This window comes from Pundamilia nyererei, unplaced genomic scaffold (genome assembly GCF_000239375.1).
Source record: "Pundamilia nyererei isolate P.nyererei 1_Seehausen unplaced genomic scaffold, PunNye1.0 scaffold00152, whole genome shotgun sequence".
Lineage (NCBI taxonomy): Eukaryota > Metazoa > Chordata > Actinopteri > Cichliformes > Cichlidae > Pundamilia > Pundamilia nyererei.
In genome coordinates, this window is record NW_005187553.1 from 438224 (window position 1) to 462557 (window position 24334).

The 24334-nt window shown below is 43.3% G+C and overlaps 2 protein-coding genes across 2 annotated transcripts in view; one reads left to right on the forward strand and one right to left on the reverse strand.

Annotated features, from left to right (window-relative positions):
• The first annotated feature begins 1094 nt into the window (after positions 1-1094).
• On the forward strand, positions 1095-11384 carry bbc3 (BCL2 binding component 3). The gene is made up of 4 exons (XM_005744971.1): positions 1095-1441; positions 2616-3009; positions 7292-7497; positions 10372-11384. The coding sequence occupies exons 1-4, from the start codon at positions 1370-1372 to the stop codon at positions 10465-10467; spliced, it is 768 nt and encodes a 255-aa protein (XP_005745028.1). The 5' UTR covers positions 1095-1369; the 3' UTR covers positions 10468-11384.
• A 7457-nt stretch (positions 11385-18841) lies between these two features.
• The window catches only part of sae1 (SUMO1 activating enzyme subunit 1), a 21546-nt gene continuing 16053 nt past the window's right edge, over positions 18842-24334 (reverse strand). The window contains exons 7-9 of the mRNA XM_005744974.1: positions 23009-23153; positions 21599-21668; positions 18842-19178 (exon numbers count right to left, since the gene is read on the reverse strand). Coding sequence (XP_005745031.1) covers positions 19086-19178; positions 21599-21668; positions 23009-23153 — 308 coding nt within the window. The 3' untranslated portion in view covers positions 18842-19085. The remainder of the gene's footprint in view (positions 19179-21598; positions 21669-23008; positions 23154-24334) is intronic.

Below are 24334 nucleotides of genomic sequence, written 5' to 3' on the forward strand. Positions count from 1 at the left end.
GGAGGTGTGTGTAGGTGGGGGTGGTGTGTGGATCGCTGTGTGGGGCTGTGGCATGAAAAAAGTTAAAGATAAGGGGGAAGGGAAAAAAAACAGAGCACAAGAAGGGCATTAACTGTTAAATATGAAGGAGTGTTTGATGTGTGAGTTTAAAAAAAACCATGGAGACGTGCTGAAGAGGATTTAAAAGTTTTTGATAAAATGTCAAATATAAAGAAAATGTAAAAGAAAGAGAGAAGGCAGGCAGAGGGGACAGCGGTGGAGTTAAAGACAGCAGCATCCTGTCAAGGAGCATGTCTGCACTTGTTGTGGAGGAGGAGAGGGAGGGAGGGACCGGAAGTTAGACAAACCCATCAAAATAAAAGCTAAAGCAAGAACAATGCAAACGCAAAAGTAAATTAAGCACAAATCATTGGATAGGTGACTCAGTCTGCACATAAAGTGAGCCCACATGTGGTGATTTCTATTATATGCACTAACTTTTGCTTTAATGTGTTTTTTTTACACAGACATTAATTTTTTTGAATCATTAGTGATATTTGTTAAAATAAGTGTTAAAATACATCTTAGTGATTTTATTTTTATGCAAGTCAACTAGAAAGTTTTAGAGTCCAATTTTGCTTAACTTAGTTACTGAATGCAAAAGAGGCATGACACTCACAGATCCTTGGATTGAAATGGGAAAATTCTGTCACAGAAAAGATGGGAAATCTTTTTAAAATATCATATTTGGCAAACAGATAAGGGGGCTTTCTATTAGATTTGAGTGGTGATTGTACACCAGTGTCCAAGAGGGAAGGTGTGTGTTTGGAGGCGGTGATTGGGACTATACAGGTGAGAGGGGGGGATATTAAATGTAGGGACTATGATTGGGAAAAGGAAAGCAGATATATTGTGTGTCTGAGATGGTTTAGACAATTGCAGAGGAGGGATGGTGGATATATTGGACAAAAGTTGTTGAAGATGAAGTGAAGGAAGACATGCAGAGATGGAGGTAAGCCCACTGACAGGAGAAGCCGAAAGAGAAAGATGTGTTTATTTTGGTTGTATTGTGTGGAGTTTATTGTGAAAGGCTAGACCGGATGTTTGACCGATCGCGTTTTAAAAGCCGAGACGGACCAGCTCAGACGGAAAACCCTGACAGACAGCAAGCCAAGCAGAACGTAGTCCCGCTACACCTCATCTTCATCAATATTATTGTTTTGATGACGTAACCCGAGACAAAAAGAGATTAAAAAAAATTCACCGACTCCATTCACAGCGGGACACCTGGGATGGAGTGACACGGCTTCCTCCGGGCGGACTTTAAACATCTCCGGAGCCTTCTCACCGGCGCATCCACGGTTTCTTTCGGCAGCTTTTATTCCGTCTTATGGCCACCTGTTACCGTCAGGTTCAGACCTGCAGACAGCCTCGCCGCGGATCTTCAGAAAACCTCCACCAAGTAAGCGCTTTCCGCCGGATTTCTCTCTGCAGAAGTTGGCAGCGCAAAGTTGCATCATCTGCCCAGCTGTGGGGATCAGGAGTGCGCTTTAGACTTCACCTGAACGAGCCCGTTTACTTCAAGCTCCTTTCAGATTTTATACTCAAACAGTGCATTTTTACACAGAGTTTTATTTTCTTGTGCAGTGAGCTGATGTTCGCGTTGCTCTGACAGAGACAAGCCCCGACATGTCAGAGCACGAAAAGCTAACAACGTGGCGGTAAAAACATAAAAATAAGCTAATTTTGTTTCGCGGTAGTGCGGACAAGTTCGTAAAGTCAACGCTGTTTTTTTTGTTTCTGTGTTTTTTTCCTCTCGTGGATTTTATTTTTAAATTGTCAGTGTTGACTCTGTGCCCGGAAATGAACAACATTGCGTGCATTTGTGGCGACAAAATATTAAATAAACGGTTTTGTTGAGTTTTGTTCGTGCCCCGCTTTCTGCTCGGTGACAGCGAACATCGAAGTGTTCCGCCGTTAAATCAGCGCGCGCGTCCCTGTTCTTCGCTGTGTGAGTTCGCGAGCGCGCTGCCTCGTGCACGGGCGGCACGGATTTGTTTACAAACACAGGTCTCGTGCTCCGAAAATGGAACCGCTGGTGCCTCCTAGCGGCCTACAGCAGAATATACCGGAGGAAAAATCAGAGGTGCTAAAAATAGATCTGTGGTTTTTTATTTTATTTTTTTTAAATCTTCAGTTTACTTGTTTTTACACCGTCCAGCTGCCTCTGTGCGCTCAACAAACTAAAATGATTATTGTCTGACGTATTTTTAGTTGTTATAATAAATTAATTTACACAGTCTTGTATATTTGCACCTTTAAAAACAACGTAACCTTTAAAAACCAGTAAAAACCTTTTAAAACAATGAAAACTAAAATAACTTTGGATATTTATAAAAATGGGCAAAATAATAAAAAATCTATATATAGGAGAGGTCTTAATTTTGAGTTAAGCTTTAGTGCCTGTGTTTATGGAGACTGGGGTGTGTGTTATACTTTCTGATGAATGGCAGCCATAACAAAAACCAAAACCAACGCTGAAACCAATAAAAACAGAACTAAAACTTTGAACTGTAAAAACACAACTGAATTGAAAATTAACACAAAATTTTAAAACTTCTGTCTTCCTTAATTAGGCTACAACTGATATGGCCAGAGCACAGACCATACAGAGCGCTGGAGAAACCCCTGCTGGAGGAAACTCCTCTCTTCCGTGTCACAACACCTGCCGAGTGGAGCTGCCTTGCCCCCTCCACACCTGGCCTGGGATGCTCAATAGTACGACCACCACCCCCTCCTCCTCCGGGACCAGCACTGGTGCCATACACATCCACCACTATCACCATCACCACCATCACCTGCAGCCCATGCAGGCTCTCTATGTGTCGTACCCGCTGTCGTACTCCCACCCAGACGACAACGACGACCCCCGAGTTCACCAGCGGTTACCCGCAGCATCGCCTCCCAACCAGAGGGATTTGAGGTGCAGAGGTGCACCTGCACCCGGTGACGTCTCAGGAGAGCGTTCAGGTAATATTGAATATTTACAGTTTTGCACACAGTGAGTTGTAGCATGGTGTAATATTAAAACTACGTGGGGTAGTTCTACTTGTTTTGACAGGCAGGCAGAAAAGAAGGTTAATGTAACACCAAGCCCGAGTGCGGTGTTAATCATTAACCCTTTCAGCCACAGCCAGAGTGATTCCAACAGAGTAAATGTGGGACATAGTATGTTTGTGTGAAGCCATGTGGGGCACATTCTGTCAGGGATATAGCACAAATACAACAACTCTTGTTCAACAACTCAGGGAAGCTAAACTTTGTCTTGTGCAGTACACTTATGCAGATCAATCCATCCCCTGATAAATCTTTTTGAGCTGCAGGTTTTTCCCAGTTTTCATTATATGCGATTTTGGGACTATTTTTTCTAACAAACGTCTCCTCCTGGTGATTTAGACGGCTCGTCTTCATATGTGGCCTGTCTGCTGTAAAGACTTTAGGGATGTTACAGCAAGTGTTTATCGAAGGGTGTGTCTGTGGCACCGTGGTGCATTTTGATCTCTTTATGTTGTATGAATTCTCATATAAACCATCCAGTCTGCCCCAAACTTCTCATGTGCGATAAGAGTCCCAACCCGAAAACATCTGCATACCACCACTGAGTCGCAGCGCCACCTAGCAGCAACAGAAGCACACTTAAAACATCTTATATTATTTCGGCTTGCAGCTTTAATTGAAGCTTTATTTCTTTTAATTTGTGGTAGTTTTTAACATATTCCAGAAAAGAAAAAGTCTCTGTCTTACAGTGTAACAGATCAAAATGTCAGAATCTGTCTCAGTTTGTCTCGGCTGGTCAGGTGAGCCTTAGCAAATCTGATTTTAAAAGCCGCTGCAGCAGGAAGCAAGCTGCATGTATACACAACGAGCAGTAGCGGTTGTGATCAGATGTGACTCAGCCACAACCACACGCAAGTGTTTGCCTTCCAGACCCCCACCCTTAAGTAAACACCAGCGTTATCAGTTAGCAGGAGAGTATCGGTTGGTTATGTGTTTACTGGAGCCGTGGCTTTATTTACTTGACATGAGTTTGTTTGGGCAGCGCTGATGAGTGGGGACAGGTGGAGGGTAGAGATGAGATGTGCTCCAGCTGTCGCAGGGATCAACATGTGGTCCCTCTTTGGCAGAGTGACCTTGAGGCCAGCTGGCCTTTATGCTGATCTTTCAAGAAGCTGCCCAAGGCGCCACAGATGCCTCAAACTGCTCAGAGTTTATGGCGCAAGGCCGGATTCATTCCAGGGGACATTAGAGTCGCTGCCACTTTGTAATATTAGTAAAAAGGGCTCTGAAAGCTCATTGTGCTGCTGCCGCTCTGAATAAGGTGTCTGTGATAAGATGTTGATTTGTGCCTGAGGCTGTTTAAGACATTCAGCCCTCCGCTTCAGAAAGAAAATCACCTCTCCGGGCGATTCAGGAATCAGGTGAAGTAAGCCCAAGAGTCTGTATCCTGGAGGAAAATTTATCAGAAAGGTGAATTCAGGTGAGGCTGCAGAAGTGGCTCAGCAGGTTTGACTTTAACCCATGCTGTTGTGACAGGGCTGTAGCAATGTAAACAAATATCTTACCATCCTCCTCCTCCTCTCTCAGCTGTAGTTCAGCTGTGCATGCAGGCATGTTGAGACATGTCCCCGCCTGCAATAAAGAAACAATCTGCAGTTTCCTCCTCATGAGAGGCTCAGCCCGGCAGCACAGAGTCAGGTCAGCCTGTCAGTGTGTCACCAGCAGGAAATGAGGCCAAAGAGTCAAAGCTGCAGGGATTTATTCAGTTAGGTTTTTTTTATTATTATTATTATTTAAAAAAACAGCTTTACAAAAGTCGGTTTATCAGATTAAAAGTTTGCTAAGCAGGCTTATGAGTCAATCACTAAGCCAGTTAATGGGCAAGTGGATTTGTTATTCAGTGAGTGGGTAAGTTGATTATTCAGCTATTTGCACAGAAACCGAGTTAATCAATTAGTCGTAAAGCTGTAATAATTATTGAGCCATCATCAGTCAGCCAATTATTTAATAAACCAGAGGGTCAGACTGTTTTCACACATGAATGTTGGATGATTCCTGGTCAGGATGCTTTACAGCAGGAAGTAGTCCGCTTCAAATGTTCTGTCGCTGCAGGAAGTACTTTAGGTGAGAGAGACACCTGAATAGCTGCTATTCACACATCACCGCAATCAAACATTACACAGATCTTTTTTCTTTATCTTTTACCAGGAAGCTGACAGGTTAAAGACCGGATAATGTGCCAGATTTTTATGCTTTCAGGTGATGTCTAGGAAAGTTTGTGGCCGCGAGTCTTAAAATGGTTTACTCATTAGTTAATTGCTCCAAAGCTCGCAGCGAGTCATCAAGGTGAGATAGTTTGCTTTGCCGTACAATGCGCTCCTTTGCGGTCACGTCATTCGCGGGCTCGTGTGCAGCGCATTTGCTTAGGTTGTGTATTTGTTAAGGAAACAATGTTTCAGAGCTTCCAGCGCAGTCAGCGGAAATTCAGTAAACTAGATAGTTCCCAGTTCCCTGTTTTGCTCTTCTCTGTTTCGGTTCATCTGCAGGTATCTGTTTCTTATACGGGTGTTATAAAAGTAAAGACACTGCATTACAGACGTCCACGGTATCGTGTCACGGGACATCCTCCCATAACATTATGGCCATATTAGCCTGATGAGAGCTGTACTGCTTAAAGATAATTAGAAATGGTGGTTTTGGAGGCTTGTTGCATCCCAAGTTTATAGATATTAGTGAAATATTAATAACAGAACTAAAGTAGGTAGAGTTATCCAGCTCACCATTAAGCCTTCTGCCTCCCCCGTCGGTGTGTCTTTAGGTTTAGTCTGAGGTTTTTAATGCCACCCCCTCTTCACCTCACCCACCCCTTCTGTCTCTAGTGGCTCCCACACTTAACTGGTCAAGGGGGTCTCTCTGTCACCTTGTCACCCCGTCAGCCTATCAGACGGACAGGTTCATCTAGAAACCCGCCCCCTTTCCTCTAGGTCATCCTATCACAGCTCGGCCCCCTGTGCTGTCTTCCAATCGCACGCAGATGTCTCCAGGAGTGCTGCCTCAGAGTTACCTTGGCAACAAGCCAGGGTTTTCCTGTTTGTGTTTTTTTTTTTTTTCCTCCTCGCCGCTCTCTCTTTTCTCTCTTCCTCTCTCTCTCTCTCTCTCGCCGTCTCACTCCGTCTCTCTCTGTCTAGTCACCTGCATCTTTAAAGGATAAGTTATAATCCTCCTAGCAAAGTGGATGCTGCGGTTGCCGGGGGCGCCACCGGCGCTCGGCGTTGTGCCGGAGACAGGGGTTGTTTCAAAGAAGCTGTATGATTGGACAAAGTAGAAAACAAGCCGGGGAACCAAAGGTGTGCCGTAGGGAGGTCACAGAGGGCATCTGTTCAGTTTTTAGAGACGAGTTATTCAAATCAAAGAGGCTGAAATCTAAAATCGAAGCCAGCAGATGATTAACTTTTAATTAGTTCATCTGCATCAAAATTAAAAGACTGAGGTAGTTAAAGTATTTATCCGGTTACGATGCTTTCCCACACTATGAAAAAGGATTTAAGAAACACTTAAACCAAAATGCACAAAGTAAGTACAGATATGTAAATGAAAAGAATAAGATGATATATATCGAGTTTTCTTAAAGTCATAATATCTCAAACAGATTCAGGTCTGATTTTAGTCACGACGGAGGAATCAGACTGGAGGCTCAGGTATCTGCTTGTCCAAGAAAACAAAACAAAAATCATTCTGTAAACACAACAAACACACAAAAGCTCTCTATGCCAGACTTATTAAGCAGATTAAGAGATTACTCTCCCAAGTTCCATGAAGAGGAAGATAAGTCACTCCATCAGCCTCCTCCTTAAGAAATTTGTATGTTTGTCGGTCTGTGTGAGAACACGAAACATTTCTTTTTAGCCTGATTTACTCTCGGAGGTCAAGAAAATCCACCTCCTCGGCCTCTTTTCCCACTGAAATGCATAAAATTAAAATTATTATGATTCCCCTGTATGTAATTTTTAATCCGGTTTTCCTCTGTGGAGGAGTTCAGTGTCTGTGTGGGCACACATCCCCTCTGACTTAACCTGTCTGCACAAGGAGGCCATTAATGTATGCTGCTTGTTGACAATCAATTGATGATAATCAGAAACTCTGCAGGAGCTTCTGGCCGTTCACACGTGAACATTTCTTCTCACTTGAGAGGCAGATGGAGTTCATGGGGAAGGTAAAAATAAATTCTTATATGCAGTTTTCTTTTCTTCTGCAGACTCGAGCAGACAGGAGCTCCAGCAGCCCTCCAGCCAGCTGCGACCTCAGTCTAACATGTTGCCCCGAAATGAGCGGCCATCCTGGGCTTCGCCTCGCCGCAGAGCTCCTGGGGGAGAAGCAGTGCAGGAGCAGGAGATCAGGAGGGTGGCGAACCAGCTGAGGACAATTGGAGATGAGCTGAATGTCACGCTCCTCCGCAGAGCGGTAAGGAGGGTGACGGGAAATAACAGGGCTCAGTTTTAACCTTTAACCCTAAAGTCGCTGAGCTGTTTTGGCGACTGCAATGGGGTTTTTTTCAGTGTGGAGTTGATGGTGACGTAAGTGCGAAGTGCTTTCTAGTCCTTGAAAGCAGCGCAGTTACATCGATTCTTTCCCCCGCCCTGCTCTTTCATTGTTATCAGGTTTATAAGTGGATGTGAGTTCAATGAGTAATTGCACGTCTGCATGATAGCGAAGAGAGATCGATATTTGTGAGTGCGAGCGAGTGGATCAATTACAACTGTGTGCGCTCCTATCTCCATCTTTTATTCATTGTTTGCTCCTGTTCATTAGTTATCTGTTTTCTATCTGGGCAGCAGGGAAGGAACCACAGTTAGTCGCTGGATGTTAGCAGATCATGTCAGATTTTAAAAGTAAAAGCCCTTAGTTGTTTCAATACATTTTTTGCCATGAAGGAGCATCCACACAGGAAGTGACTTAGAGCAACCTGGTGCCCAAAGACTCTGTAGTGACTGAGTTTCAGCAACTACAAGGGAGCAGGTGTAAAAATAATGAATGCTGCGAGGCCATAGTTAAACTTTTCTCACCCTGAAGCGAGTGAGGCGAGGGAAGCAGTTGTAGCAAAGGATACTGTTGATACATGAGGGTGTGGCAGATATGTTAGATGGTAGCCTAGGCAACAGCTGCTCCATAAGAAGTTGCTTTATGTGTGCACTAAATGCCACTGTTAATTGAAGTTAGGGGGGCAGGGATAGCTCAGTAGGTAGAGTGGTTGCACCATGATCGGAAGGTTGGGGGTTCAACTCCACTGAATGGCTACCCTGAGGTACGCCGGGCGCTGCCTACTGCTTCACTGGGTGGATGGGTTAAATGCAGAGGAGTAATTTCCCTACAGGAACTAACACGTTACACTATGCTTTAAAATATGCAATTTTTTCAAAATAAAAGCCACTGTTAGTTGAAGAAAGTAATCAGAAAGATCAGGTATTTCATATTTTCAAAATAAAATCCATTATTTTGTTAAACTGTTGTTGTTTTCAAAATAAAAGCCTTCAGTTATATATGGGAAGTTATTAGGATGCTTTAATTCTACTGGATTTTTCAAATTACAAGTCCCTTGTAGATATCAAACCCTCGGAATGGTCATAATTATGTCAGATTTTCACAATAAGAGCCCCAAGTTAGTTATAAATGAAGAATAAAAGCACAATAAAGGCCTTGTGTCTAGTATTTGTTTTTTTCAGCTGCAGGTAAGAAACTAAGACCTGCAATAGCAGCAATCCTGAGGTTTCTCCAGAATTTGCATCATCTAGCTCTTTCTTCTTTCTCTCCTTTCATTCAGAAATTAGGTCACACATGGAGCTCTTTAATCCTTTTTTTTCTTCCTTTTGTCTGAATGACAGCGTTCTCCTCCCTTTACTGTCTGTTTCTTTTGATTGTTATTTCTTTATCTCGCTCCCTCTCCGGCCCCGCCCTGCCTCTGTGCTCTACATCGCGTGAGGAGTCGGCAGTGACCCCCCCCCCCTCCCCTCCTCCTCCCTCCCACCTCCTCTCCCCTCTCACTCCCTCACCATCCCGCCTTTTGCACACAAACAAAGATGACGTCACCTCCTCCTGGCTCGCACTCAGACATGAGTTGCTCACTTTATGAGGATGTAGCCACCCACCCGCCTCCCCGCGTACTCCTCCTTGCAGACAAGTGCAGCAGGTTTCAGGGTTTGCTTCTCGTGTAACTGTCTGCCGCTCTGTCTTCACACTGAGAGAGATACTTCAGTCTCTGGGGGAAACTGAGGAAACTGTGCGTGTTGTTTATGATCTAGTCAGTTTTTCTGAACGAGCACTTTGAAACAAAAGCAATGAGGAAAGGGAGGAAGGAGGGATGGAGGTTGCAAAGGAAGCATATAGGGAGGTGTAACCACAACCACAGCCACAGAGGTTCATCGTCCTCCACACAGGAACACTCTTGTTTTCCTCGTGTTCGGGCTCACGTAGTCTTTCTCTCCATTTATCTCTTTCTGGCCACTTCTTGTTTCAGAAGCATATATTTATTAATATTTTAAAAACATGAAAAACAAATCAAAAAGCAGGAAAAGGCACCTTTCATAGCTCAACATGGAAACATCTAAATGCATCTATATTTTTTTTGTCCATTCAAGAATTAATAAGAGATATTTTTCCTTTAGTAGATGTTATTCTTTGTCACAGTGGGGTTGACGTATGTGTCTTTTCTGGTTACTTCTCTTCCTAGGAGTAAGACAATGGCACATTTATGTTCAATCATGTGACATTTGTGTCCAATAACACGGTGACTTTGTCAGATTAGGCGATTACAGCGTCACGAGTACTTGCCATGTCACGACGGGGCTACCTCTGCAGGATAAGCGGTTTCTGAGCAGCATCCACTGAGCCTGAGTTAACCTTTGCACCTAAGAAGTTAAAAATGGGATTAAATAACTGGGCAGATGTTTGCAGCTGATATGATTTGAGTAAATCGAGGTTAAACATGATTCTGGTATATAAACGTTCTCTTCATTCAGAGAGGTGTCTGCACAGTTTTCTTCATAATCTTCAACCAATGTAGCATCTCTGAAAGTTCATAAATGATCAGCTGACATCGTTTATATAGTTTCAATCACTTTGCTGTTGCTGCTGCTCCTCCGTGTGTCAACAAGGGCATCTGGAGACAACATTGACTTGCATGAAGCTGCAGCCATGTGATTAAGTGTCTTCTATGAGCTGTTTCGGGGTCATTTTGTCAATGCATGCGCATTTTTAGCATCTAAAAAGGGCAGTTGTTGAATAATGAAATGTTGCTGAATCTTATTTGGACTTCATTTGGTCTTTTCCTTCTCCCTCCAGCACGGCGGCCCTCACTGGCACGACTTCAGAGACGTCTGCCGAGGCCTCCTCAGCTTCATCACCCAGACTCTCAGCACTCTCTACAGGCTCACATAGACTTGCTGTAGCGAACAAGACAACCCGGACTGGCCGCTGCTCTTCATCGTCACTCACACCTGGAGGTGCGACTGAAAACATCCGTTGAACAAAAGAGGCGTTGGGAAGATGAAAGCGGCAGCTGGATCGGGCTGCTTCCTGTGGAAACTGGACCCTGCCTGTCCGTCTGACTGCCTGTCAGTCAGCCCGTCAGCCCGTCTGCTGGTACGGACCGCTGCTGATGGACTGACCTGTATATTTTGTAAAATTGTTATTATTTTTTTTTCTCAATGTCGTGTCTCGGGGCTCAGCTCTTTATGTAGCAGGTGTGACTCAGCTCGTGTGAGTCGGAGTGGATGTGTGTGTGCACACATGGAAGATGTGGGTCAAACAGAAGCTGTGAGGTCCTTAGAAAAGTTTAAAGCCACTAGAAGTGTATGAGGTATGTGAACCTCTGAGCCTTAGCCCTAATTCTAACCCTGTGCTGTCAGAGTTTGGGATTTGTGATGCTCTTCCAGGGTTAAAGTACAGAAATGATATTTAAAATTAGGATGGTAAATCTTTTGATTTTAATATCAGCTGGAGGATGCAAAATCATTTCAGTTTCAATAGACTGCATCTCTCCAGCTCTTCCCTCTGAATATATAAAAAAATTGTGTTTTTCTGCTGTGGTGTTCAGCATTACAGGACTGTCAGAGGCACGATTTGACCCTCGTCTGATGTGTGCGTGTTGCCGTTGTGTCTTTATCGTGCAACCTGTGTCCCTCTTCTTATAAACTGTGAAAACTGGGCGCTGTGGTTGCATCGCAGGGAAAAACAAAACGGAGCGAAGCACAGACCGAAACCTTTCTCTCAATCTGCTTCATGTCAGTGTACAATGTGCCTTTCTGCTTGGCGCTCTGTTGAGGTCTAATCTCCAACACCAGGACAATCAGCCCCCCCCCACACACACACACACACACAAACACACACACACACAGAGTGAATAAAACACACTTAATGTTGGAGTGGCTTGTTTGCAGTCACTGGATTCGAGCGTTCACATTACATTCAAACGTTCCAGCTTCACTCGCTCACCCGCCTGTGTTGACAGTGTTCATAGTTACTTGATCAACTGTAAATATTCTTTTGGAAGGTGAAACTTATCCCAATCCAAAGGTTTGGATGGAGAGTTGGAAGATGTTTTGTTTTTTATGTTGTAACTGTAGAGTCTGAATTTAAATCCAGTGGATTTGGGAAGATATCAGCAAAAGAGAAATATATGATTTGGATCTTTATGATTGTTGGAAAGTATTCGATGATGTTTGTCAGGTGAGCCCTCTGGTTGTGGGATTATTTTCATTGTAGTTTAAAAAGCGGGGGGTCGATTGCTCGTATTAAGAGCATAATTTATTTTGAAAAGTAGCCTAGCTGTAGCATGGTTTTTGTTTGGGGTTTTTTATGTTATTGTTTTGTTTTGTTTTTCACACATTCCTGATCAAAAACTTTAATTTAAGCGCTACTTGAGTTGAAACAGTTAAAAAACGGACTGATTTAGAAATCACCCACAGTGAAAACACTCATTCATGCAGAAACACTCTCAGCAGTACTGTGTTAGAAAGCATTACAAACGGCCTCACTCACACTCTGTTCTCTGCTGTCTTTGGCCACGAAGCAAATGTGAAAAATGAGACGTGAGGAGCATTACTGAACCATGTGAAAGCCACATTTGTGAATATGAAATGAGATGGGGAAGAAATGGTACCAAAAAGTTTCCCTTTAGCCTCTTTTAAAGCACAAAGAAGAAGAAATGTGCCGTCGCAGGCTCATAGCAATACTCAGTGTTTAGCAGCTTGAATCGACTGGGGCGAACCAAACGGACGCCGAGTCGTCTGTGACGATTTTCTTTGTAAATTTATTTCCAAAACCGTGTGATTTCTGTTTTTATTCGACAGCTGTAGTGCTGCTGGTGCTACACATGCTCAAGAATGCAGATTGATGTACTGTAACGTACTTTGGATTAAAGTGCCCACTTATCGGTTTTCATTTTATTTCAGGAAACGTGGGGCCTTTCAGCCTGTCTGAAACGCCGCTCTCACTCGGCCGTTTTCTACGTTTTTAGCACGGGGCCTTGTTTTTAAGACTTTTGAAAGCCTTTGTGTATACAGTCGTAACGATACCACAGCCTGTAGTTCAGCTGACTCTGAGCTGAGCAGAGGTTAAACCGCTCGCTCCGTAGACTCTCCTTCACAGCCTGTATATTTATATTTGTCCGGCCTTTTGCTCGCAGTGCTTTTAGCCGTGTTTGCCGTCATCAGAGCGGCCGGTGAACTCTGCGAGCTCGCAGCTGATGTTTCTCCTGGTTTAGCGCTCGCCTCTTTCCTACCAGCAAAGCTCAGTGTCGGTCGGCCAGTCACATGCAGTTTGTATTTGCTGTTTTCAACTTTTTTTCTATTGTAAAATTTCTACATGAATTTTGTACTTTTTTTGTTTTTATACAATAAAGATAAGAATAAATATTTTTCCGTGTTTGGAGTTTGATTTCTAAGTTTTATCAGGAAAGTGGGATGAATGATGTGTCCTTCAGGTCCTATGCTGTTTTCTAGTTTCACATTTTTACTCTTTGACTCTGCTAGAGTAGCTTTGCATGATTCAGTTCAAAATAATCCACATTTGTGTTATACCACACCTTTCCTCAGGCCTTTAGTTCATTACCTGTTTCACACAAGTGATTTTAACTCCAGGAGCTCCAGAGCTAAAAGTAAAAACATAAAATTCTCTTGAGTCTAAAGCCTGAGCTTCTAACTCACAGGGTTTACTTCTTTATGCAGTCCTGTGCAAAAGTCTTTAGCCACCTGTAGTTTCTTAATACTTTAGTATGAAAATCGAAATAATGTGCAGGGATTTTTTTTGAAACATCTGCAAACATACACAAAAGTACAGTTTATGAGACAAAAACACAAAAGCACATTTCCAACAAGCCTGAAAGTCGATACTTGGTATGACCCTCTTTATTCTCCAGGCATCTTTCTCTACATTTATTTAATTATTCTGCAGAAATAGGTCTCCAGGATTCTTAAAGGACATTCAAAGTTCTTTGGCTGCCTTTTGTTCTGCTCTTTGTCAGGATGATCTCACACTTTTTATAATAACGATGAGGTCCGGGCTCTGGGGAGGCCAACGAATGGTTGACCATTCTGTTTTCTTCTATCCTCACATGCTTTTACTCCCCTGGCAGTGTGTTTGGGATAACTATCATACTGAAATATGATTACGTTTCCAATCAGATGCTTTTCCAGAGGATCCTGCATCTGATTTTACAGTCAAATTTGATGCTACTTTTCTTTTTTTTAGAAGAAGAAGGTGTACTTTATTGGTCCCCGTGGGGAAAATCCCTCTCTGCATTTAACCCATTCACTCAGTGAAGCAGTGGGCAGCCACTGGGCGCCCGGGGAGCAGTGTGTAGGGACGGTACCTTGCTCAGGGGTACCTCAGGGTGGCTGTTCAGGGGAATCGAACCCCCGACCTTCCGATCATGGGGCCACCACTCTACCTACTGAGCTATCCCTGCCCAATTATTCATATTTCCATCAGTTTTGATAGAAGTTTGGCTGCATGTAGACAGTCACTGTTGTACCTCTCACCTGACCTCCCAAATTACTTGAATCAAAAAATTTGCAATGTGGATGCATAACTCCAGAAGACCTGTTGGCACTGAGCCTCAAGCCTATCCCAGCTGCCGTAGGGTGAGAGGTGGCATACACACCACCAGATAAACCTACCTCACTAACTGTATGTCTTTATACTGTGGGAGGAAACCAGAGTACTCACCCACGCAGACAACATGTAAACTCTCCACAGGAAGGACCTGTTGACCACTGCACCATCGTGCTTGGGGGTGGGAAGAGTTTTAAATGATTTCTTTGCGAAGTTGACTGTCACATGTAGACACAACACAGGCTCATCGCTGGAGTTTGGTTCTTGTAAAAATGTTTTAATGATTCATTGGTTAGTGTGCATTGGCTTAACAAACAAAACAACATTCCCCTGGAAATTGTCAGGTACAAGGACTGGACTGAAAATGAGTGAACAAGCAGCCAAATGTCTAAACAACTATTATTCAAGAACAGTTTAAGACTGAGGAGAAAGTCTGGCCCCTTGGAGGCAAAATGTAAAGAAATGAGGGGTGGCTTGAGAACTTTGTTCATATCTGTTCCCAGATTTTAGGATTTGTCTGTTTTCATGCAACTGACAGATTATTAAGCTGCTGTTTGTTCAGCTTTAATTATCACCTTACAATGATTTCATACTGCCTTTAAGGTCTAAAGATAAAGACTGTCTGCAGGCTTATTAGCTTAAAGCTAATACATAAAGGGTGCCGAGGTGTGTACGTTGGCAGATGCTCACTTAATTCTCTCTCGTGGTGATGTAATGTAAGAAAATACATTTAAAGCTAATAATAAATCCGTTTAAATAACCAGCGTCGCCCTAATATTAGCAGGAAGCCCAGCTGGAAGCTTGTAGTTTCATTTTGATTTGTGGGATGACATCACTCTGGTGATACAGGCGAGGACAGCAGCACCGTTTTAGGATGTTGTTCATCAGATGTTTACAGATGTTGGCGCTCTGTGGCTCTGCGTGACAGCGGGTGGTGGACATCTGGAGCAGATTAGCAGACATGAGGTCGAGACCCTCGCTGCTCACAGACACACCACAAGTGTTTACAGCGATTATCAATGCAACAATCTGACACCAGATCAGGACTGAAATACGTACGCAGGCACATGTTTGGGGGCTTCTAAAGAGGCCATGTGTGACTCCTCTGTCATTTAATGTTTACTCTGAGATATTGATATTAAATTTACTTCATCAGTTATCAGTTTTAGGATTGTTTGCTGTGTGGTTGATTCATTTTTTAAAAATGTAATAAAGTGCAATTTTTCTTTAGACTTCCTCTTAGCAGTGCACTGTTGATGTAACAGGCTAGCTTTAGTTAAAGAAGAGTGTGTAAACTCAGTGCGTGAGAAAAATAAAAGCCATTTTATTTATAGAAACCTTATTTTATTTAACCATTATTTAAGTCATATTTAAAGACAAAGGAAAAGTAAAATAAAATTTCTGGGCGCTGGAGCCTCTCCTGGCTCTCTGTATGTTAGCCCTTGTGATTGGCTGGCGGCCTGTCCAGGCTGCATTCACCTGGACTGGGATAGCTCATGTGGTAGGTGCTACATTAGGGCTGTTGGCTTCAGATCCACTGTTCAGTTTGTTTGTTTGTTCCCTGCGTGCACTCCAGCTTCCTCCCACAGTCCAAAGACATGCAATTAACTGCTAAAAGAGTTCTGGTGAGCCTTTACACTGTTCAGCCACACTAACACTGGAAGCCACGATGACTGAAACAATGTTTATGACACTCCTAATTATTGATTTAAGCATAGTTCTTTATATTTCCGTGAATCTTTTGGCAAAGTTTCATATTCAGATATCAAATTCAGAAAATTCAGTGTACACAAACACAACAATAATAACTGCATCAGTGATACTGAGCAAGGAGGTTGTTTCAAGTTTCAAGTCTAATGAAAAATATAAATACCGCTGAAGTGGCAGACGCTTGTATTGAACACGACCAGTTAGAAGTAATGATGTCAGCGTATGACGTAGCACATTTTTCTGTTAAATCAAGATATTTTAAGGTTGGTAAGCCAACCTGTGGAACATTAGGACATGTTTTACGAATTTATGAGACTAAATGGATAAAGAAAAAATATTTGGGCGATCAATTGGAATTAGAAATGACTGTTAGTTGGAGTCTTGATACATTTTACACACAACTTTATCAGAGACAGACCTGCTGCTGAGCCCACACACACACACACACACACACACACACACACACACACACACACACACACACACACACACACACACTGTCTGTTACTGAGTCAACAGGCAGCACTGGAGCTAGATAGCCTCACTAAAACTGCTCAGCACAAAGAGCCAATCACTTAGCACTGAGAGTAAAACTCGGGATGTGATTGGCTGCCACAATAGGCACTTGGTTTTTGCTGCTAAGTGGAGGCCGAAACGGAGAGAGTGACCACACAGCAGGAGCACCGGGCTGGGATTTAACTGTGTGTGTGGGGGGAGAAGAAGAAAAAGAAGAAGGAGGAGGAGAGGACAGAAAGAAGGAGGCTGAGAGAAGAAGGGGATGGAGAGAAAGAGATAAAGTGCAGTGGAGTCAGCATGTAGTCCTGAGAGCACGGAGAGTGAAATGAATGTGTGTGTTGGTAGATAAGAGTTTAGGTTTAATTAAAGGGGCAGAATGAGCTTAAAGGGACCTTCCATAATTAATCTGCTTTGCTAATCCCGGGAAAAGAGCAGCACCCGTGCTGCCTAATCGCCCCTCTGGTTTCATCACAAGGCTCGGCTTGTTTTGGTGCTCTATAGCCCTCAATCAGACAAAAACACGACACCACTCAAAAGTACGCGGAGTTAGTCCATACGTGGGTATTTTTCCGCACCCGGACTCAACCTCGTTTTTCATTCTCCTCGTTCTGCGTTGAACTTGCAGTGAACCCCGTGTGTGAATAGACCCGGTCCCATCTTAATTTAAAAATATGTTCATTTCTGCAGAAGGAGCCAAGAACAAGTGTGAGTCAAGGGATAGAAATATCTCCGTCTTGAGTTCTGACAGAATCAGACTAATACCAATTTGACATGACGGCTTTTATGTGGGGCAAGTTACAGCTGCCCGAGATTCTTCTTTACTTTTTCATAAAACCCCTTGAATGAGTGTTAGAGCTGTTCTACAAACGCAGATACAAGTCCCACATTAGTCTTACTGTAAAATACCTTAAAAATACACTTTCCTTTACAGGATTTGTGTAAATTTTACACAACAAATTACAGTGAACTCAGTGGTTTAAAAGTTTGGATGTTGAGCCACAACATTAACTCTTTACCCATTGAAGCTTTCCTTTAAGACCTTCTTATAGACAAAATGACTGGGTTCACATCAGACGTTAGTGAGGCCGATCTCTACGATCCTAATAGTCACCAAACCACAACTTCAATGATATATGATAAGGTATCAAAACTCATCTTTAAGGGTACAACAGAGGTTGTCAGATGTCGTCTTTATGTGTGAAAGAGTATTTTGGGTATTTTACAGGAAAGGAGACACAAATGATACTGTAAATAATTTTAAGTAGTGTTTTGCAGAAAAACACTTCCCAATCTTACATCATAAGTGTGCTATGCTTTTTGGGGTGCAGGCCATATTGAGTGAATTACCCTTTTATTGTTTTTAAACCTTTATTTTTTTACACAATAGATTTTCTATTATTTAGTTGAGGTTAGACAAGGTGAAGCCACTCCATAACACAACCCACGTCTCAAAAAGTACTTTACAGCGTACTGCAAGATGAGAAAATATTGTTTGTTTTTCCTGCTAAATTACCAGGAAATTAGGCAGTACTTAAAATATTTAAGATATAGTTATTTGTTTGTTTTCTGTAAAAACCTGACTTGTTATTCCCTTGTTCTAATGTACCTACCTTTAGGTATTTGTATGTAATTTCAAATAAAATACACTGGAATTCTTTTTAATTACTGAGGAATTATGGCCTTTAGTCAGAGGCTGTATTAGAAAGTGTTACCAAAGGAAAAAGGCAACCAAAACGAGGACGAGCCTGAGGTAACTTTCACTCTTTATGATTTAAACAAGACTTCACATTATATTTGCTTTAAAACAAGAAAGGTCATTTATCGCAGACCATGTCTGACAGCCTCGTTTGCATGCAAAGGTTCACAGTATCGTGATGATGTGCACTTATCTGGTGAACGTGCTGCATCAGTTATAATCTGCACTGCTTTCAGAGATCACCGACATGCAGCAGTCAGCACTCGCCGAGGTGAGCCAGGATCAAAACATAAGTCACTTTTTCCACTGAGCATCAGGTTTCACAGGTATGAGGGCAGCAGCATAAACACCACACCTAGGGGCTGATGTAATGATGCTGCCTGTCTGTGCTAATGCTGTTGTTGCTGCCCTGTTTTGGGGCATAAGAGAGGAAATGCTGTGACTTTATGTCACGTCTCATTTGAATGGCAGCCACCGCCCTTTCCTATTTCTTTGCTGTGCTGTGACATACTCACTACACCACCATGTTTGGCTGGATGAGTCACATGTCAGGCGATGGGAGGCTATGACCAAATACAGTCATACACTCTGCGAGACATCATGTGTTGTTGGTGTTGTCGGTTGTCTCTCCCCTTCAGATAAACCACACTGATATCAGCCCTGAATCTAGCCTGCGTGTGATTTCTCTCTCATGCCGATGTAACGCTGCAGCTCAAGTCCTGGACTTTAAAATGTCCCCAGCAGCAAAGGAAGGAGAATCATCAGTACAGTTTGGTGGAAGATTTAATAAAAAGCAGACACGAGAAGCTGAAACATTTTACTACACAATGTTTTATTAACAAATGTAAAAAAACAAAAAACTTCCTGCTGTTCTTGTATCAGATTTTGGGGTGAAACGGATCCAACTGTGAAAAAAATAAAAAGAAAGAAAGAAAAACTGAACGAGTAGAACAAGCGCTGCCATAAATAATCAGACAGGACAAACTGAAGTTTGCCTGTAAGCCGGCGTAGCCTGACACGTTCAGTTTGGTCCAAAGTAGTCCACCACGCCGTTGCCTTTACGACCGTCGAAGAAGAAGAAGTTGCGGTGAGGAGCGTCTCTCTGAGAGAGAGCCTGAAGACAAAGCGGGGAGAAAAATGTTATGTTATTTAAAGAGGAACTACAGTGGCTGCTTGCAAAAGTTCGGCCTCTCGTCGAATCTGCGAGAAATAAAACCTCCACGTGCTTCGTCGGCAGGATGAAATACTCTACTGCAGCTAACCAAGTTTCAATGCCGGGGTTTAACTTGACTAGAGCCTGTCACACTTCTGTCAGTTCATAAATGGACTTAATGTTTCTGTGTACAAGACAACTCAGTCAGATTCACTGTGAGAGACATCAGTCTGGCTGTTGCAGCAGGTTTCATCATCATCATCATCCAGACAGCAGGTTGGCCTTGTGCCAATATAACGCAGCCTGATTCTGAACTGTCTGTCCTCTTTCCCCCCCCCGGCCTGTCTCACACACTCACCCTGAAATGAACTCGCCCATTTGTGTCGCCCTGCACTCACCCCAGAAAGAAAAACAGGTTTCTAATCTTAACTGCGCCTATCTGAAATGTTTTTAGGTAAAAAAAACAGGCAACATGTTGACTGTTGGGTTTAACCACAAGAGTCGCTGGTGAGCAAAAAAATCCCACTAAAGACTTAGAAAGCTCCCTGACTTCACTTATAAAAAATAAAATACAATATCAATTTAAATCCAGCTGATCTTCCCTTAAAGGCTGTCGCTTTGAGCAGCCCTGCAACTCTTTCGGCTGTCCTTCCCTCCATGCCCCGGATTTGCTTTTTGCGTTTGATCCCCTCCCAGGCGTTGAGTTTGGGAATAGGACAAAGTCACAGAGAGTCAAATCTGGCAACTAGGGCATCTGACGAGTGGAGACTGACACAGTTCAGGAGCTTTAGCCTGAACGTCTCCATCGGGATGTGACAGCAGAACTCCCTGATTCTGATCTTATCTTAGAAACATGCAGGCATCAAATCACTATAGCATCATTGACTATAACATTATTCCCATAATCCCTCCAAATTCTGGAGGAAGTATGGGAGTTTGACCAGCCAATCTACGCAATCTTTGGGAACTTCAGGAATGCTGAAAACTGGGAGACCCCTGGGGCACCTGTGGGCTGTACTGTACAAAGTTTGAGAGCTGATCCAAATTTGTTACGAGCTGCTGGGTCCCTGTATACTCAAAGTGAGAACTGAGAACATCTGGTGCACAGTCAAGCACATTTTCAGTGAGTTTTGGACTCCTTGAGCTGCCCTTTGTCCTCAGATCTGTTCGTTATATTTATGGACAGGACCTTAAGGCGTAGCTCGAGTGATCAGTGAGTGTAGTACTCCTGCTTGTGTTCTGTTGATTAATTCTGAAGGTCACTGCCTGGATGAGTCTGCATCGCCACATCTGGCAACATGGTTCTCTGTCAAAAAACTCACTGTTCTGTCAGAGAGTGGGTAACAGAGAAAGGTGGACCGGGGTGATGTCAGCAGAGAAACATGAAAGTCAGGTCAGTTTCCAATATTCCATTAATTTTTTCCACATATGCAATTCTGGGGCAGGAGGACTAGATCCTATCCCAGCTGCCATAGGGCGAGAAGCGGGGTACACCCTGGACAGGTGGCCAGGCTGACCGAGGGCGAACACAGAGAGACAGACAACCATTCCCAGCTCTGGGCAATTTAGAATCACCTATGAACCTAACCTCACCAACTGCATGTCTTTGGACTGTGGATGGGAGCCAGAGCACCTCAGTGCTGCAGTTTGAGGTTCACGGTGAAGTCTGAGAGTTCACAGAACAAGACTTCCACAGACGGATCTAAACATGGAGGCTGTGCTGCCCAAGGAGGAGGGGTTGAAGAGGAGATCAGCTGAATTTATGTCAAGTATTGTTGATTATCAGCAAACTGATTCATGTAGAAACAAAGAAAAGAGTGATTGCTCTGTAAGATATTTCGCTGCATAGATTTTGGCACAATTTCAAGGAGGTTTTATTATTTTTAATAAACTGATTAGCCTGAGGGAATTAAAACAACAGAACAGGCTTGATTGTTACCCTGAGATTACAGCATGTAGGAAAGGTGTTGGTGTCACCGTTCAGTCGCTTTTCTTCCCACTAACAGCTTTCATTAGGCTCTTTTATGAATGGGGTCATTACGGCTTCAGCTCGAGAACAGTACAAATCATCTCTCCATTTAAACGGCTGCTGCCAGAGCGTCACACCGAGCTGCACTGTGGTCACAGCGAAAATCGCTTCTGCACCGAGCAGAGCCGCCGCCGCTTCTCTGGATCCAACCCAGCGACCAGCCGAGTGGCCACATGTCAGCTGACACACCAGACCTGCCGTCTTCATCACAAAGTCACCGACTGAATACCGTTAGACGCTTCAGAGGCGATGACATCAGCCCTTTCACAACGTTTCCTGAAGCTGCAAGATTCATACAATTCTGTGTGCAATTTGCACACTGCCCCAAAAATCTTCATGTTTACATCCTCACCTTAACAACTTCCTGTCCCAGAACTCCTCCCACGACTGCACACACTGGAGACATCTCAGAGAAGCAGTAGCTGAGGATAAACAGTGCAAGGAAACATTAACCACTAAATAGAAAGTGTAACGCTAAGGAAGTGACTAACTAAGTAACTAAAAAAAGAGCACAAGAGCCACAAAACAAAGAAAAAAAAATGTTCCATAGTCTCATCTGCCAGCTGATTTATTTGTCTTGCTATGGCTGATGTGAACTAAATAAACATCTTTTCACTGACACTAGAAGCATGTGTGTTTGGGTAAATCGGTTTGCCATCGCCCCCTCCCCCAGGTGATGTTATTTTGTCTCCAAACACTGGTGAGAAATTGATTAGAGAGACTCTGAGAAAAGCTAACATTAATGTGCTTCTTCCTGCCATCAGGGTGGATGTGAGGATGTAGTAGTGGATTAATGAGCTTGTGTTTATAAGCCAAAAACTGGCAACCCACCGTGTCGAAAATCAAAAGCAGTGAAGGTGAAATTACAGCCAGGAAACTCATCTGCAGACTGAGAGCAGCTAACAGTCGGCCTTTAATCAGAGCCAGCTGCTGAGTCTTCATCGGCCCTCGTGCCCGTGTGTGCCACGTTTTTTAAAGTTGAATTTTCCTGTTAGAACAGCTGATAACAGCCATGCAAGCCATCAACAAGCCCTGACATTAAAACCACATCTATACTGCTGTGTGTGTACATGTATGCTGTCTGGGATTGTGTGGGTTGGAGTCTGAAGACTTTGAAAGCTTGGCTAACACGTCAGACTTTTTTCTGGGATCAGTAACTTGAACTTCTTATTGTGATTTCCAGCTCAGTAATTTTATCCTTGAACTACTAGACTAGCTTCTCATGAACACTGGGCCTTGGTGGCTTCTGAGAAGCATTTTTTATAGCAGACAAAAAGGATTTCACAGGTATTCTACATACAGCGAGCTCATTATTTGAAATTTTGATCATCTTTAATATGAACATCCGCCCATGTGGCAGTAAATATGTGACAGGAAATATGGAAAAGCAAACACCTTCAATGTTATTCAGAGATTTCATGTTGTGGTGGATCGCTGTTTATGCTGACATTAAACTGCAACTAGTGCCTCTAATTCTCTGATCTCTGCAGAGATCACACATTACTGTAAAGGAATAAAGGAATAAAGGCTGCATGCACAGTTATGGTCCTGTTTAGAGATTTAACTTTCCTTAAGGTCACAGAGGAGATGCATGGAGAGGCATTATGGCCGACAAGAGGGTCAAAGTGAGGAAGGTGCCTTCGACCTTCTAAAAAAGTACATTCATCTTGATTTTATAAAATAATGTCTATCAGGGGAAGTTTGGTGTGTTTGTGTTTGAAAGAGCAGATGATCTATTCTGAATCGACTCATTTAAAGTCACCTGATGAAGTCGTCATTCAGGAGGTCGCTGTTCAATGACAGGGACTCGAGGACGTCGTCGCGGATTTGCCTCAAGAGTTGACTGTCTTCTGGAAAGGACTGCGGGTCGGGGTCACGGCCTTTGTCTGTACGAAACTTCAGCAGAACTGTGGAGAGCAGCAGACGGGAGGAAAGAAATGACAGTTGAGACGCAGGAAAGAAGTTTGAACCATTTAACTAAGGCAATATTTTCCACATAATCTATTGCACTATTGCCATTTATAATTACATCACGCTTTTAAGTGACTTCCACAGTGAATTATCATCTTATGGAAAGACAACATCTCCCCTGCTGCTCCCTTTGAACCAGGATAACATCAGTATGTGGTTGCACCATCAACCATTTCATCCGATTAGGCCCACGTTTCCCCCACATCAAATTAAGAGCGCGCAGTCACAGACTCCTGCGTGCAACACACATCCACCTGCACAGGATCACAGAGGAAGTATTAAGTCTGCCTCTCAGAGCGAGAAAGATGAAAAAAAAACCAACCCAAACCTTTCCTGTGTCGGCTTTAGGACCGATTGAGAAATTAAAAATCAAAAGAACAAACTATTTGGTCATGTGCAATATTTCAAACAACAACCGACTTCTCCAGCTGCACCACACAGATGCACACATCAACACCTCGCCCCCGTATTTCCTGTTCGTCCATTAACTTAAAACCACATGAGGAAGTCAAGTCCTCCCACGGCCATTTCCACCAGCGTGGCACACCGCACACACAGTACGTGCTCACATGTAGCAGCGATGAATCATTCTCACACCTCGGCTCTGCCCTTTATCAGTGAAACTTTGTTAGTAGAAAGTTACAGGCTGGTACAAATGGCATCACGCTCGGGAAGGAAATCAAACTGAATTTCATAACACGATATAATAATGTGAACATGGATGGAACAAAGATACCATCTCTGAACATACACAGGCAGCGGTGATACCATCGCAGATTAGAGTGGAGGGGAAATGCTCGAGATGGTCCTTAATGCCAAATCCTGCACATTCAGATCAAAAACAATGGACAGAGTGAGAATCATGTTCATCTTGCAGAGGTAGGCAGGTGGATATTTATTAGCACAACTAAATCTTTCCTTTATTACATGTACACCTCAGATTTAAGACACGAAAAATGTGTGTTACCTCCATATTAGCACCTACAACTAAACCTGTTTGTGTCCACGGCACACCAAACACTAGGGATGGGTACCGGTGTCCGGTGCCATGATGGCACCGGTTCTGACATAAACGGTAGTAACCAGACCGAAAAGCAGCGCACATTTCGGTGCTTTA